The sequence below is a fragment of the Clupea harengus genome, chromosome 22 (assembly GCF_900700415.2).
Source record: "Clupea harengus chromosome 22, Ch_v2.0.2, whole genome shotgun sequence".
NCBI lineage: Eukaryota > Metazoa > Chordata > Actinopteri > Clupeiformes > Clupeidae > Clupea > Clupea harengus.
In genome coordinates this window covers 5,933,028-5,945,752 of record NC_045173.1, presented here as the reverse complement: position 1 = coordinate 5,945,752, position 12,725 = coordinate 5,933,028, and the positions used below count along the sequence as shown (strand labels likewise).

The following is a 12,725-nucleotide window of genomic DNA, read 5'->3' as shown; positions in this document are numbered from 1 at the left end:
AAACTCATTGATTATAAAAAAACAAGTTCCTGCATAATGTTGATTTGTGTAAGTTTAACAGATTTACTTCAAAGGTTGACTGTATTCAAGAGCACTTCTGGTGTGAGTTTTTGCAATCCCCCAGTTTGATAGTGTTTCCCTGTAAATGGTCCCTCACTTCAGTTTAAACTGTGACCTGCTTTGAAGCACAATTTCCATGAGCTCCTTATCGTAGAAAAAGAAGCCTTGATTGCATGTTCTGCCAGGAAGACTCTAGTAATAGTTATAGTTAAATCCATTTCCAAGCATTTGATCAGTCTCGCCTAATCTAGTGTCTGTCTTAAAAGGAGTAATTTACATCACCCTTTAAATGACTTTCTTAGCCAATAACACATTTTCGATTATATTAATAAACATACAAGGGAATTAGTCACCTTGTGAAATGTCTTTTCATCTGGTGTGACACCCTCCCAGACAGAAAGCAAAGCAAGAGATGAAGCAATTGACACCAGAGACAGCAATGTGGTTCAAGTGTGGTGGAGCCGCTCAAAATAACTACGCAAATCTCTGTGAACTTAAAAAATTACTTTTATTCTGGAGAACCAATAAAATTATGGTAAATATTTACAAATAATTACTCCTTAAGATTCACTTGACAAGTACAGAGAAGGATAATTCACAAAGGGACAGTCACTCTGGGGGAACAGATGCACATACACTGATTAGTCAAGCCCTGCTCTGAACAGAGCTGTGGAGAGATGCCATCCTGTAAACGTGACAAATCATAATAATCATCAACAACAGTAATAATAACAATAAGAATATTAACAGTAACAATAGGCTTACAAGAATTATAAGCATAATATCAAAGTCACAATTGTTTTCCATGTGTGGACAAATTCAAGAAAAAATAACAAAACAAAATATAAACTAAAAAATGAACAACTCAAAAGAAATGGTATCTTTGGCAAATCGGCACTGCAGTAGATACATTCAAATATTAAGACAAGACACAACACACAAGAGAGCATAAACACACCAATGTTTTTTTTTCTGTTTCATAACTACTAGAAAATTGAATAAAAAACATACACAATTCTTGAAGAAGCATTCTTTCATTTATTCCTGTTTATTTTTATAGTTTCCTCAATCCTCCATCGGTTTGAAGGCATTTCAGACCTGGCATTATTGGTTAGTTGATTTTGTGTCTTTTTACTAGTACTGAATTTGTTAAATGGCCATGTCAGGCTTTGGTGGATGCTATAGATATGTCGTTTTCTTCTGTGATTTGTTAAAATCCTCTTGGCAATAATGCACTATTTCCACTGTTTCAAACCACTAATACCAAAAATGTCACTGTTTGTTAAAAAAAGAAAGTAGAAAAGAAATAACCCCGACACCAATGGGTGAAGGAGTGTTTTGATCCTCAAGGATTCTCAGATTGTATGCAAAAGGCCACTATAAGGTAATAACCAAATACTCACACTTGTCTTTTGCTTTTGGAACCCTTGGCAGATGAGTATGTCATTTCACAATATCAGGATCCACAGAGGGTAACTACGGTTACAGGGTTTAACACAGTAAAGCCCTCATTCAAATGGCAGACATCTTTGCATGTTTATTTTGGGACCAGCAGGTGTTTTGTTTTTTATGAAAATTGCTGTGGACTGATCTCAGATCTGTTAAGGAATCTTAAAGTGATCAGACGTTGCGTTGGGATTTTACAGGGGGCCCATTCTCTCCGAGAAAGCTTCTGCACAGGTTGAACTACAGCAATAGTCTGTGTGTCAGAATACAACTGAATGGAAATCAGTAATGGCACTTGTTATCTGCCCAGCAACCAGAGTAGTCTATTTCAGTCTACTTGACTTGTTGTTTTTGATGGTGGATCTTCACCTTAATCTTGAATCTATCCATGAACTCGTTATGACCCCAAATTTGATATTTGTATATGCATCCACTGACTGTCAATGAGAAGCTTCCAAATAGATCCTTTGATACTTAGATACTTTATGAAAGCCTGTTTATTGATTTGTTTTGGTTTTGTTGGTTTTTATGTGCCTTTCCGTGATTTGCTACATGTTGGTCAAACTGGGATAACTGCTTGCTGAGCTTCAGTTGAAGGCAAACATCAGTATAAAAGTATGCTTTAGAAATTCTTATAAATTTGTTTGTAAAATTTAGTCCACTGTGGTTCAAATTTCCCCACAGGAATTTAGCGTGTCACAAAATAGGAAATGTACAATGCCTTAGGCATTCAGGAGCATCTGGCCAAATACAAGGAGCATTGAATATATATGATATATGATACATGATAAATGTTAAAAGATTATGACAAATATCAACGAAATGACGGTTTTGCTTTCTACACAAAGTAATGTTTTGAACATCATAAATCATACATGACTTCAGAGGATATCAAGGAAGAGGAAATTATTTTGCCATTGAGATGACCTCATCCTTATTTACCAAGGAAGAGTGGAGTAGGGGGGAATACCACCTTCCTCTCTGATGGGAGAAGGGATATTTTTTTTTCCTTTCGGGGTCAAGGAATGTGATCAATGGAATAGTTTTACTGTGGATCTTTGATGGCAGACGTGAGAGGAGAGGAGAGAACAGAGCAGGCGTTCTGATCAGACGTGAGAGGAGAGGAGAGAACAGAGGCTGGCGTTCTGATGAGATTAAGATAGAGTGAATGAGAGAAAGTGATGGGGGTGAGACAGGGCAAGGTTGGGTTTTGATGGCACAGCAGGTTTGATTCCCCCTGAGGGAGAGGAGGGGGGACGCGTGACCCACAGAGGACAAAGGAACAGCGTGGGGGAGTGTCTCAGGGGGGGTGGGGAGTGATCACGGCTGTCAGTTTCATGACTCTAAGCCAATGACAGTCATATCTACCTTTATTCAACCAATGGGGTCTTCTCAATGGCATGGCGGCGTCATTGATAATGCTACATGGCAACATATTAAGGTGTATGTTGATCTGGGATGGTTTAGTTGGACAAGTATTCTAGATTCTATTGTGGAGACAGGTGTAGTTATTGAGAACATGTAAGATCATTTTGATTGTGTGCGTGGCCAAATCTTAGCTGTGGCGGTCACGCCTTTGTTCAACATCTGATGGTTCCACTAAAAAATGTGGTGACATATTATCTGAACGGCCATCAAACTGATGTCGATACATTGTGATAATTTGATCATAAAGACATATAAATCTGTTGCGTTCATCTGTTCAGGCTTTTGATAAGTCAGCCTGGTTTGCTTGGTTGGAAATACTAAATCCTGTGAATTGAAATTAGTTTGGTGTGGTTCACTCTGTTTAGGGGGCATTGATTGGTCTATAGGTAGGTGACCTTCTGTAGACAGACAGAGCAGACAGTGGCTTTAGGGACGCATGGTCGGGATTGGATGACTCAGTAGAAAAAATAAAGGCACAGTCCTTAATATCAGCTGGTGCACCTCAGGTTCATAATGCCTCAAACTACAAGGTTAGATAAGGACAAAGTTCACCAGTAGCACTATGGTGATGTTTTTTTATTAAGGGTTTCTTTAGAGTTGCCCAAGCAGCAACTTAAGCCTACAAACACAAGAAGTCATTTCTAGAACTACTTTACAGATTAATAATCAAACTAACTGTTTCTGAAGATATACTCATATATTTTTATTTTCCTCTTATTTTTGTTAACCTTTCCATTGCAGTTTTGGTGCTTCTGATCGGCTATTGAAACTACACAGTACTCCTTCAGTTCAAAGCTACTCTGAGCAATCCACAGCGTATCAAAAACAAACGGACATTAAAAAGGTTTTTACACGGGTGGACAATAGCTAAATAAATCACACCATTTTCTCTGTGTTCATTCACTAGCATCTACAATAAATATGAATTCTCAATCAATACTGATTGGGGATATTTTGTTGGAAATGGATACTGTACAGCATCAATTGTACACACATACAGTGGTAGACACTCACAGTTTTGACACACAGTTTTTGACACACAGAAAGGGGTTTGGTAAGGCCTCCACCACTTCGTGCATTGTCTCAGCGCATTGCAGATGAAAGGGTTTGCTCAGAAATAAAGTACACATACTCGAGGAAGAGAAGAGAGAGAGAGAGAACGTTTTAAAAAGAGAGAGAAAGAGAAATGTGGATTGATTGAAAAAAGCCGTGTTGACTCAGTTGGGTCTCATTGTGCTTTATAGGAGTGTCAGTATCTTTGGGGAGCTTTAGGTAACACAATGATACCACATCCAGTGAGTCTGCTTTAGGTAACACAATGATACCTCATCCAGTGAGTCTGCTTGACAACATCATTGGGAATGGGTACAGGGGCTGAGACCGGCACGTCTTCTGACAACACACTACCAAACCCTGGGCTAAGTCCAATGGGAAACTAGTTCTCCTTTTTCAAACCGAGCAGTGCTCAAATGTAGCCATTAGCACTGCATACTGGCAACAAGTCTCCTATAGAGCATATATATTAGTCTGGCTCTCCAGCAATAAATATCTTTAAATTATTTCATCATTCCCAATGTGAGGGCTGGGTAGTAGATCCAGCATGCACACACATATACACATCACACACCTATATCGCCTCTATGTACACAGGGAGAGGGGCGGTGTGTCTGTACACTATTTACTGTCTGGATGTGTTTTCTGTGCTTCAGTGTGGGTGAGTATTGTACCTACATTGCTACGTATGTGTGCAGCATTGGAAAGTCACACACACAACACACAATAACATGTTTTACATATTGTACATGTATGCTATTGTATATCCATATGAGTATGTAAGACTTTCAAAACACGCTCTGGAAAGCATGCCTTTCGGATGAAAACTGGGTAGACATCGAGAGGAACAAGTTCAGCATGCCGCTGTAGTCCATACTGACATCTCCTTTTTCGGATTAGTACTGATGTTGTGCTTTCGTTTCATAGGCACTCTTAATCTAAATTTTGCATCTCAGTGATGATCTTCTTTCTCTTTCAGCTCTGAATTAGAATGAATCAAGTCTGCTAGGCCGCCATTTCAATAGTGCCAGTTTACTACCCTGAGAAAAACATCATATGAACAGCCACCCGAACATATATTCATTTTTAAAATATATTACAAAACAGTAATAAAAGAGTAAGTGGGGGGGGAGAAGAAAAAAGAAAAAAAATGCATGGCTGAAAAACTAAAGAACAGGCACCGCAATTTGTATTATGTTATGGATGAGACCATGAACACATCACCTTCATCCCCATCATCACTGCATACGTGTAAGTTAGCCTAAATCTATCTAGTGGCAGATTGTCCATTCAGCCAGATCAAAGCCCACTTCTCCTCATGTTGTGAACTATAGAGAAAAATGTGCAGGCTTCTTTTCCCAACACATCAAATAAATAGACATGACTGAACAACACAATCAATCATTCAACTTTTTTTCAAAGCCTCTTCAATTTGTTACTTAACTCAAATAAAGGAGGTTGTAGAGTAAACAAAACGATGACTGAAGGCTGGAGGAGTTTGCGATGGAAGATTCAAATATGTATCACACTAAAACAGTCATATCTCAGGGAGGATGATCAAAGAGATTTGTAAAACCACATCCTCCTTGATTTAGTATCTTTCAGAGATCAGTGATGTCTTCGTGTGACCATCCTAAAACCTTGTCATGCAGGTATTTGTAACAGTGACTTGAATTAGTCCATTATTTCTTCTGCAGGGTCCTCTGTGACTATACAATGTTCACTGAAAGAGTGGAATGCAAAATGCTGGCTGACCAGAGGAAGAGTGAAAGATGCAGAGCAAAAAAAAAACAAATCTGTGCAAGTGTGACCCTCTCAACATGGCAGCACACATTCATGAGTGGAGCTAGTCAGAAGATGAGGAATGGCATAAGTGAATTGAACATACAAGCAGTGTCTTCGCTCTCGTCTCTCTGTCCACTCGAATCCTCTGTACTCATGTGGAGTAACGCTGGTGCTATCACCCTCAATCCCTCCTCCTCCTCCTCCTCCTCTTCCTCCTCCTCCTCCTCCTCCTCCTCACTGGCAGGTTAATGGCGGTCATAGGAACTGGCAGTCGCCGTGGCAGCTGGGCCTGTCCCCCTTGTGGCAGCACTGTAGTAGTATGGGGACCCTAAGAGGAAGAGATGGATATGACTGATGGATCAATTCAACCCACAGAACAGTTTTAGTTCTCATAGAAGGATAGCTCAGGAGACCTAGATAGTGATTCTCATTATTGTTCCATTTATGTATCAATGATTTGTGACCCTATTGAGATCCCTCCTTTAACAACATAGAAGACATTGGGTCCATATAGAAATATGAGAAGCAGAACACTTCTAAAGACTAAATCCCACTTTTAGTTTCATTGAATGTCATTGTTGTCTAGGAGAAACTAAGGAGATAATGCGGAAATCTCTTTTCTTAAGGGGAAACACCTGCTCACCACTATGAGCATACTTCAAAGGATTATTCACCCTGTTAAGCATTGCAGTTTCAAAAGAAGAACAAAATGAACACATCTGTGAGAAATTGCATTCACATCAATCTTTAAAGGATATTTCAGTTTAGTTCCAGCTCATTTTACTTGACCTTTTTCAACACAACCATGAATAGATTCATTTTTGTCTCAGCAGAAAATGATCACACAGACAAGTTGCATGCGTGATAATTCACCCCTTCACAGTGGTTTTATGAGCAGAGCAAATCTGACAAAAGTATTCAGTATTTTACTGGTCACAAGTTTCATGAAAGAAACTTTATCATGCCAGTGGTACTGAAGAGGGTACAGAGAGAAAGAGAGAGAGAGAGAGAGAGAGAGAGAGAGAGAGAGAGAGAAGAAGAGACAGAGAGAGAGATTTGTGTAGAGTAGTGAGTAGGATGAGGATATCATTTTTATTGACATGGGCTATCTTTGTTGACGATGATCTGGGTGTCATTTGTAATTCTCTCTCTCCCTCTCTCTCCCTCTCTGTCAGCCGTTTGTGAAGTATCACTCACACACACACACACACACACACAAACACACACACACAAAGACACACAAAGATTCATCTTGATCATAGCATCTTGGTGTTTACTGCCTGTGGGTCTCTTTAGATGAAAAGGCTTTTAAGTATCACAACAAAGCAGAAGCACATCATTGTTCTTCATCAGGCCAAGAAAGGGAGAGGAGAGAGGAGAGAAAGGGAGGGGAGAGAGGAGAGGAGAGAAGGGAGGGGAGAGAGGAGAGGAGAGAAGGGAGGGGAGAGAGGAGAGAAAGGGAGGGGAGAGAGGAGAGGAGAGAGGAGAGGAGTAAAGGTGGAAAATGGATAAATTAGCGGAAAGAGCAGCAGATTGAATGGAAGAAAAAGAGGATAGAAGACATGTCCCAGAGTTAAGTCAATGTTCTAAACTAATGCAAGTGCCCATAGAAACATTCAAATAAAATGATATGTTCTAAATGGAACAACTACATGTTAGTCTGCTAGCTTACCAGCTAAAGTTCAAGACCATTCTTTTAACCAATTGAAACAAAACAACAACAAAGAAATAGTGACAAGTATATTGGAGGTTTAGACCCTTGTGCCTCTGTGTCAGACCAATACAATGGCTTATGGCATAGTAAGACTGGGGACTTCTACTGTTGGCTATGTTCTATGGTGATTAATAGTATGATTAGAAGCCACAGCATGATTGCTAGCTGCAAAAGGCATACAAAGGAAAGGACAGAATGGAAAGAGAGCTATATCACAGAGCTCAAGCTAGGAGCTACATGCAAGTGCCATAGGACTCATACAGACTTCTCTCAAGGTCACAGATATATAAATCTTAATGTTCTTCATACTAATGTGAGTATTCCAGTTTAAAGCAGCAGAAATTAGTATTGGCAAAACTAGCAAACTAACTACCGAAACCTCATGCAAAATCACCAACAACGGCACAGTTGGCACTGATAAAAGGCTTGCTAGCATTTACATTTACATTTAGTCATTTAGCAGACGCTTTTATCCAATTATTTTTGTGCCTAGCCAAGGCAGCTAGTTGAAACAGCAGGTGCGTTTATCTGTCCTAGCACTAGTTGCCTATAAAAAACATGCTTCAAAAAGTGTCAAATTGTTGCATACTGTCTCTATCTTTAAATACATAGACAACGGCAATTGACCTGATATTGATTAGACAGATACACATACTTATACATACTGCTACTACTACATGACTGCTGGACAGACACTTTGGACAAAAACATCTGTAGTGGCCCTTCAGTCACTCCTATTTTCCCCTGATTGAAATGCCCTTTTGCTCACCTGTCTAGCTACCAAAGAGCAAGAGTCCTTTAACTATTCCATGATTTTACCAATTACCTTAAGATTTGTAATTTTGTTACTGTTTACCTTTTTTCACTATTTTTTGGTCGTCAATGTCAATATACAATCCACATGTAACTTGGTATGGCTGTAGCCCCACATGGCTGATACGGAATAAAAGGTTTGTGTCCCTAGGACTGCATTTCCTTTGGTGCTAGCACCCCTGGAGTGGGGTAGGGTCAACGCAGATTTTGGGCAATAGCTCAAAAACCTTTTTGCCAAAAGCGATGACATTTGTATGTCTTGTTGGCCTCTAGGAGGTGCATCACACTAGCTCATTACAACTCATTTTTTAGGAGTGGAGGAGAACAATGTTCAAAGCAGAAATATAGTACTTCAATAGCCAATGTGTTGTGATGTAAATTATCAAACTACCACATTCTTTGAGCACACACCACATTTTGTGAAATTTCCTCCACAGGGGCTCTGCAACTGACACATTTCAATATCTGAAGAACCACTTCAATTTGTTATGATTAGATTTGCTCACATCTCCTAAAGTTCCATTTGGCCCGCCCAACAAAATGCCCGCCAATGGCCAATCAAAATTCTTCAGCCAATACATGCCTGTGTGAAAGGCCAATCTTGCTTTTTCATATAGGCATATAGAAGCTATTTGCTCAATTTTAAACAAATAAGATGTTGCTACAACAAGTTATAACATGTTTTCCTCCGTTCCTCTGACATGGTTTGGTCTATCTTCAAAATGTATTTAGTCTTTAAATCCATTTAACGTAAAACATAAACTTCTAATTCTAAAATAGTTTGGTCTAATCTATTCTAATTCTAATGGTCCTCTTAAACCTTACACTTGAAGCAGTTAAATCATTCAACCTTTCGCTATTTGAGGCAGCTCACACATGCTGCTTGGACCCCAATGATTGCTGCTTGTGGCTGTAGTTAAACTTAATATGATGATAGTGTATACTATTGTCCTGTTATAAATGTCGATAGTTGTAGGCCTATATGTAACATTTTTGGAACAGAAAATATCTCATTATTTCACTTAATTCTTGCTCATTCTCTCACTTGTGGTGAAGGGTGTGGATGTGAATGGTGTGGGTGAGTTAGACTAGAGTACTGTCTTCAGTAAAGGGTTTGGGTGTGAATGTGTGGGTGAGAAGCCCCCTCCTGTCGGGCGGTGGACGTACCTGTGATCTGTGAGGTCTGGCTGCTGAACAGCCCTGAGCTGCAGGCCATGTCAGAGCCCAGAAGAGAACCGTAGTCCTGCTGCAGCACTGCAGAGCCAAAACACACACGCCATTGGTCAGATTACACACACACACACACACACGTAGACATGGTGAGATTACACACACACACACACACACACACACACACGCACGCAGACACACACGCACACACATCCATGGGTACACGCACACATACACATCCTGTACAATCCTCCACACTCATATCACACTAATAACAAACACAAACACACACATGCCTAACCTGCCTAACACACACACACACGCACGCACACACACACACACACACACACACACACACACACACACACACACACACACACACACACACACACGCAGACACACACATGCCTAAGCTGCCTAACACACACACAAATAACTGCATGCAGACACGGCAAAACCTGCAGCAGTCCTCATACAGTGTGGGATGAAATTATACAGTGATGTGTGATGATGATGACTGGCCATATTTATCAGTATTCTCTTCATATAACAGAAACTACTAAGTTGGAGATGGGAGATGTTTAATTAGATTAGTGGTTCACTTTTAAAGGAATATCGAACAACACTCATGGTCAATATTCATTTTCAAGTTTCCCATCGATAAAATGAACATTGATAAGAATATTCCATTACCATGTTCAGATAAATGTGGTGTGACTGTCCTGCTGACTTACCTAACAGACTTGGGTTTGGGAATCTCCAGGACTCGTTATACGTTGAATACTGAGGATGAGAGTACGGTCCACCAGAAAAGTCACCCCCTAGGGAAAAAATGACACACGTCTGAGTACATATTGTAATATACAGTCTCACAATGACACATGTCTGAGTACATAATGTAATATACAGTCTCACAATGACACACGTCTGAGTACATAATGTTATATACAGTCTCACAATGACACACGTCTGAGTACATATTGTAATATACAGTCTCAGCTATCCCCCCTTGGTCTGTGCATCAGTATCAGCATGAGTTAGTGGGAGTGTTCATCAGTTTGTGGGTTTGTATGCTCTGTGTTTTAATCGGTGTGGAATCAGGTTTTGTCCTGTGTCCTCACCCGGTTTTTTTCTCCTTTTTGCGTTTCTCATACCTTCAAATAATGGGGTCATATCTCCTGAAGCCACTTGACCCATCAAAAGTATGTCTACTTTTTCTCTTTCTCTCTCTCCCCCTCCAACACTCAAGTTTGTCCCTGGGGAGGACTCTCCCTACGCTGACTGTCACAAATCCTGAAGCCCCAGACCACTCGTTCTCTCCCTCCCTCCCTCCTTCCCGTCTCCCCTGCTCTGTCGGTTCTGCTTCAGCGCTCTTGTGCTCCCCCTTTCCATGTGTCAGCCCCCCTGCCGCAAGACAGAGAGTAGGGGACAGTAAGGAGGGAGGAGAAGAGGGGAACAGAGATATAATACAGGAGGAGAGGGGAGGATGAGGGGATATGATGAGGTAAAGGGAAGAATAAATGAAAAGCATGGAGTGAACAAAAAATAATGTGGACGTGGCTTATCCCTGAGAGAGAAAAAAGCCTGACACGCAACACCGCAACACCGCTGGTTTGCCTTGCAGACTGTACCTGCATCTCTCATGATCAAATGTAATCACCAGTAATCAGCTTCTCTCTCGTTCTCTCTCACTCTCCTTACCTTTCCTCTCACTCTGACCACCATTACATCTACCCCTCACACTACAGACAGGGGACCACAAAGCAGTGTTCATAACATGGAGGAAGAAATCAGAGGGAGTGAAACAAACAAATAACATCAATGGCCCCTCAGAGTTCCCCCGGTAACCTTCAGTGCTTTGTCAGGTGAGTGGTTGCTGCGGTTACATCCCTGAGCTCTAATGCTCTCCCCCTTGTCATCTCATCTCTGTGGTGACTGCCGCACGTCAGGTTATTCTGAGGAGAATGTGTGTGTGCGTGTGTGTGTGTGTGTGTGTGTGTGAGTGTGTGAGCATGTGTGTGTGTGTGTGAGCGTGTGTGTGTGTGTGTGTGTTTGACAGATAGAGAGGGGGTACCCTTGTGAGGCACTCTGTGTCAAGGTCACAAATGCTTGTCAAATCTTTGGGAAAACACCGGGGCGTTTGCGCTGCCAGGCAGAGACAAGGTTACACCTCCTTTCCAGAGGAGACACTTCCTACACAACCCCTGAGAGTCACATCCCGTCGAGACATACACACACACACACACACACACAGTTACTCTCACACAACAAACACACAATGACAGGCATGGCCCCTGGTAAACCCAGGCCCCCCCTACAGCAGCGCTAGGGGATTTGTTAGCAGGGTTAGCATGACTCTTCCTCTTTTCTGGCACCTCTCTTTTTAAGGTCTTTCTTGTTCCTTATGTTTTTTCCCTTTTGTTTTCCACATTTGCCCTTTGATGTTTATTATTTCCTTTGAGTGTTCAACACTGGCAGAAACTCCAGCAGGGTTGCAGGGGGTTGGAAACGTTCTACTTTAATTGAGACATTAAGCAAGGAAGTTGAAAGTGTACGCTGTGTTGAATTAAACTTACAATTTCAAGGTCACAGTAGTTGTGGATAGTTTAAAGGTACTTTATGTATTTTAAGGTTATCAAATATAATGGACACTTATGTGGGTTTAAAATGAAGGAGCAGAATGACATAGTGATTATATAAAAATGTCCATAAACACCGTACAATGGCATACTGAAAACCTTCCCAACAAAAATGTAGTGTAAATGTCAAGAAAGTGTGGGGGGAGATAAGTAAATGAGCAAGTACAATACATGCTGTTTGCGTGGTGTATGTTTAGACATTTGAGTGAGTGTGTATTAATGTTGTGTGCACAAACCAGGAGTGTGTGTGTGTACGTGTGCGAGTTAAGTGCCTGTGTCTTCATGCTTCTGTGTTTGAGAGTGGAAAAAAGAGAGGGAAAGAGAGAGAGAGAGTAAAAGAGAGATTGAAAGAAAGGAAGAGGCAGAGAATGAATGCATTAGTCAGGGGTCAGCGGTGATTCTCATTAAAAACAAATTACTGATGTTGAGAAGGGACAGCTGTGCTACTGCGACATGCACACACACTCACACACGCTCTCGCTCACACACACACACATATATGCATGCACATTACCCCCTGGGAATCCTGTCAACCTGGCACAGACAGGGGAGAAGAGGAAGTGGCAGAGACACCCCCCCACTGGGTTTAAACAGAGAAGAAAGGGGGTAAAGAGGTG

General features: G+C 41.0%; 1 protein-coding gene across 3 annotated transcripts in view; it reads right to left on the bottom strand.

Moving 5' to 3' along the window:
- Positions 1-549: 549 nt before the first annotated feature.
- The window catches only part of pax5 (paired box 5), a 43,521-nt gene continuing 31,345 nt past the window's right edge, over positions 550-12,725 (bottom strand). For all 3 annotated transcript variants that reach the window (XM_031559909.2, XM_031559910.2, XM_012831289.3), the window contains exons 9-11: positions 10,204-10,290; positions 9,467-9,553; positions 550-6,100 (exon numbers count right to left, since the gene is read on the bottom strand). In XM_031559909.2, the coding sequence (XP_031415769.1) occupies positions 6,018-6,100; positions 9,467-9,553; positions 10,204-10,290 (257 nt within the window). In that variant the 3' untranslated portion in view covers positions 550-6,017. The remainder of the gene's footprint in view (positions 6,101-9,466; positions 9,554-10,203; positions 10,291-12,725) is intronic.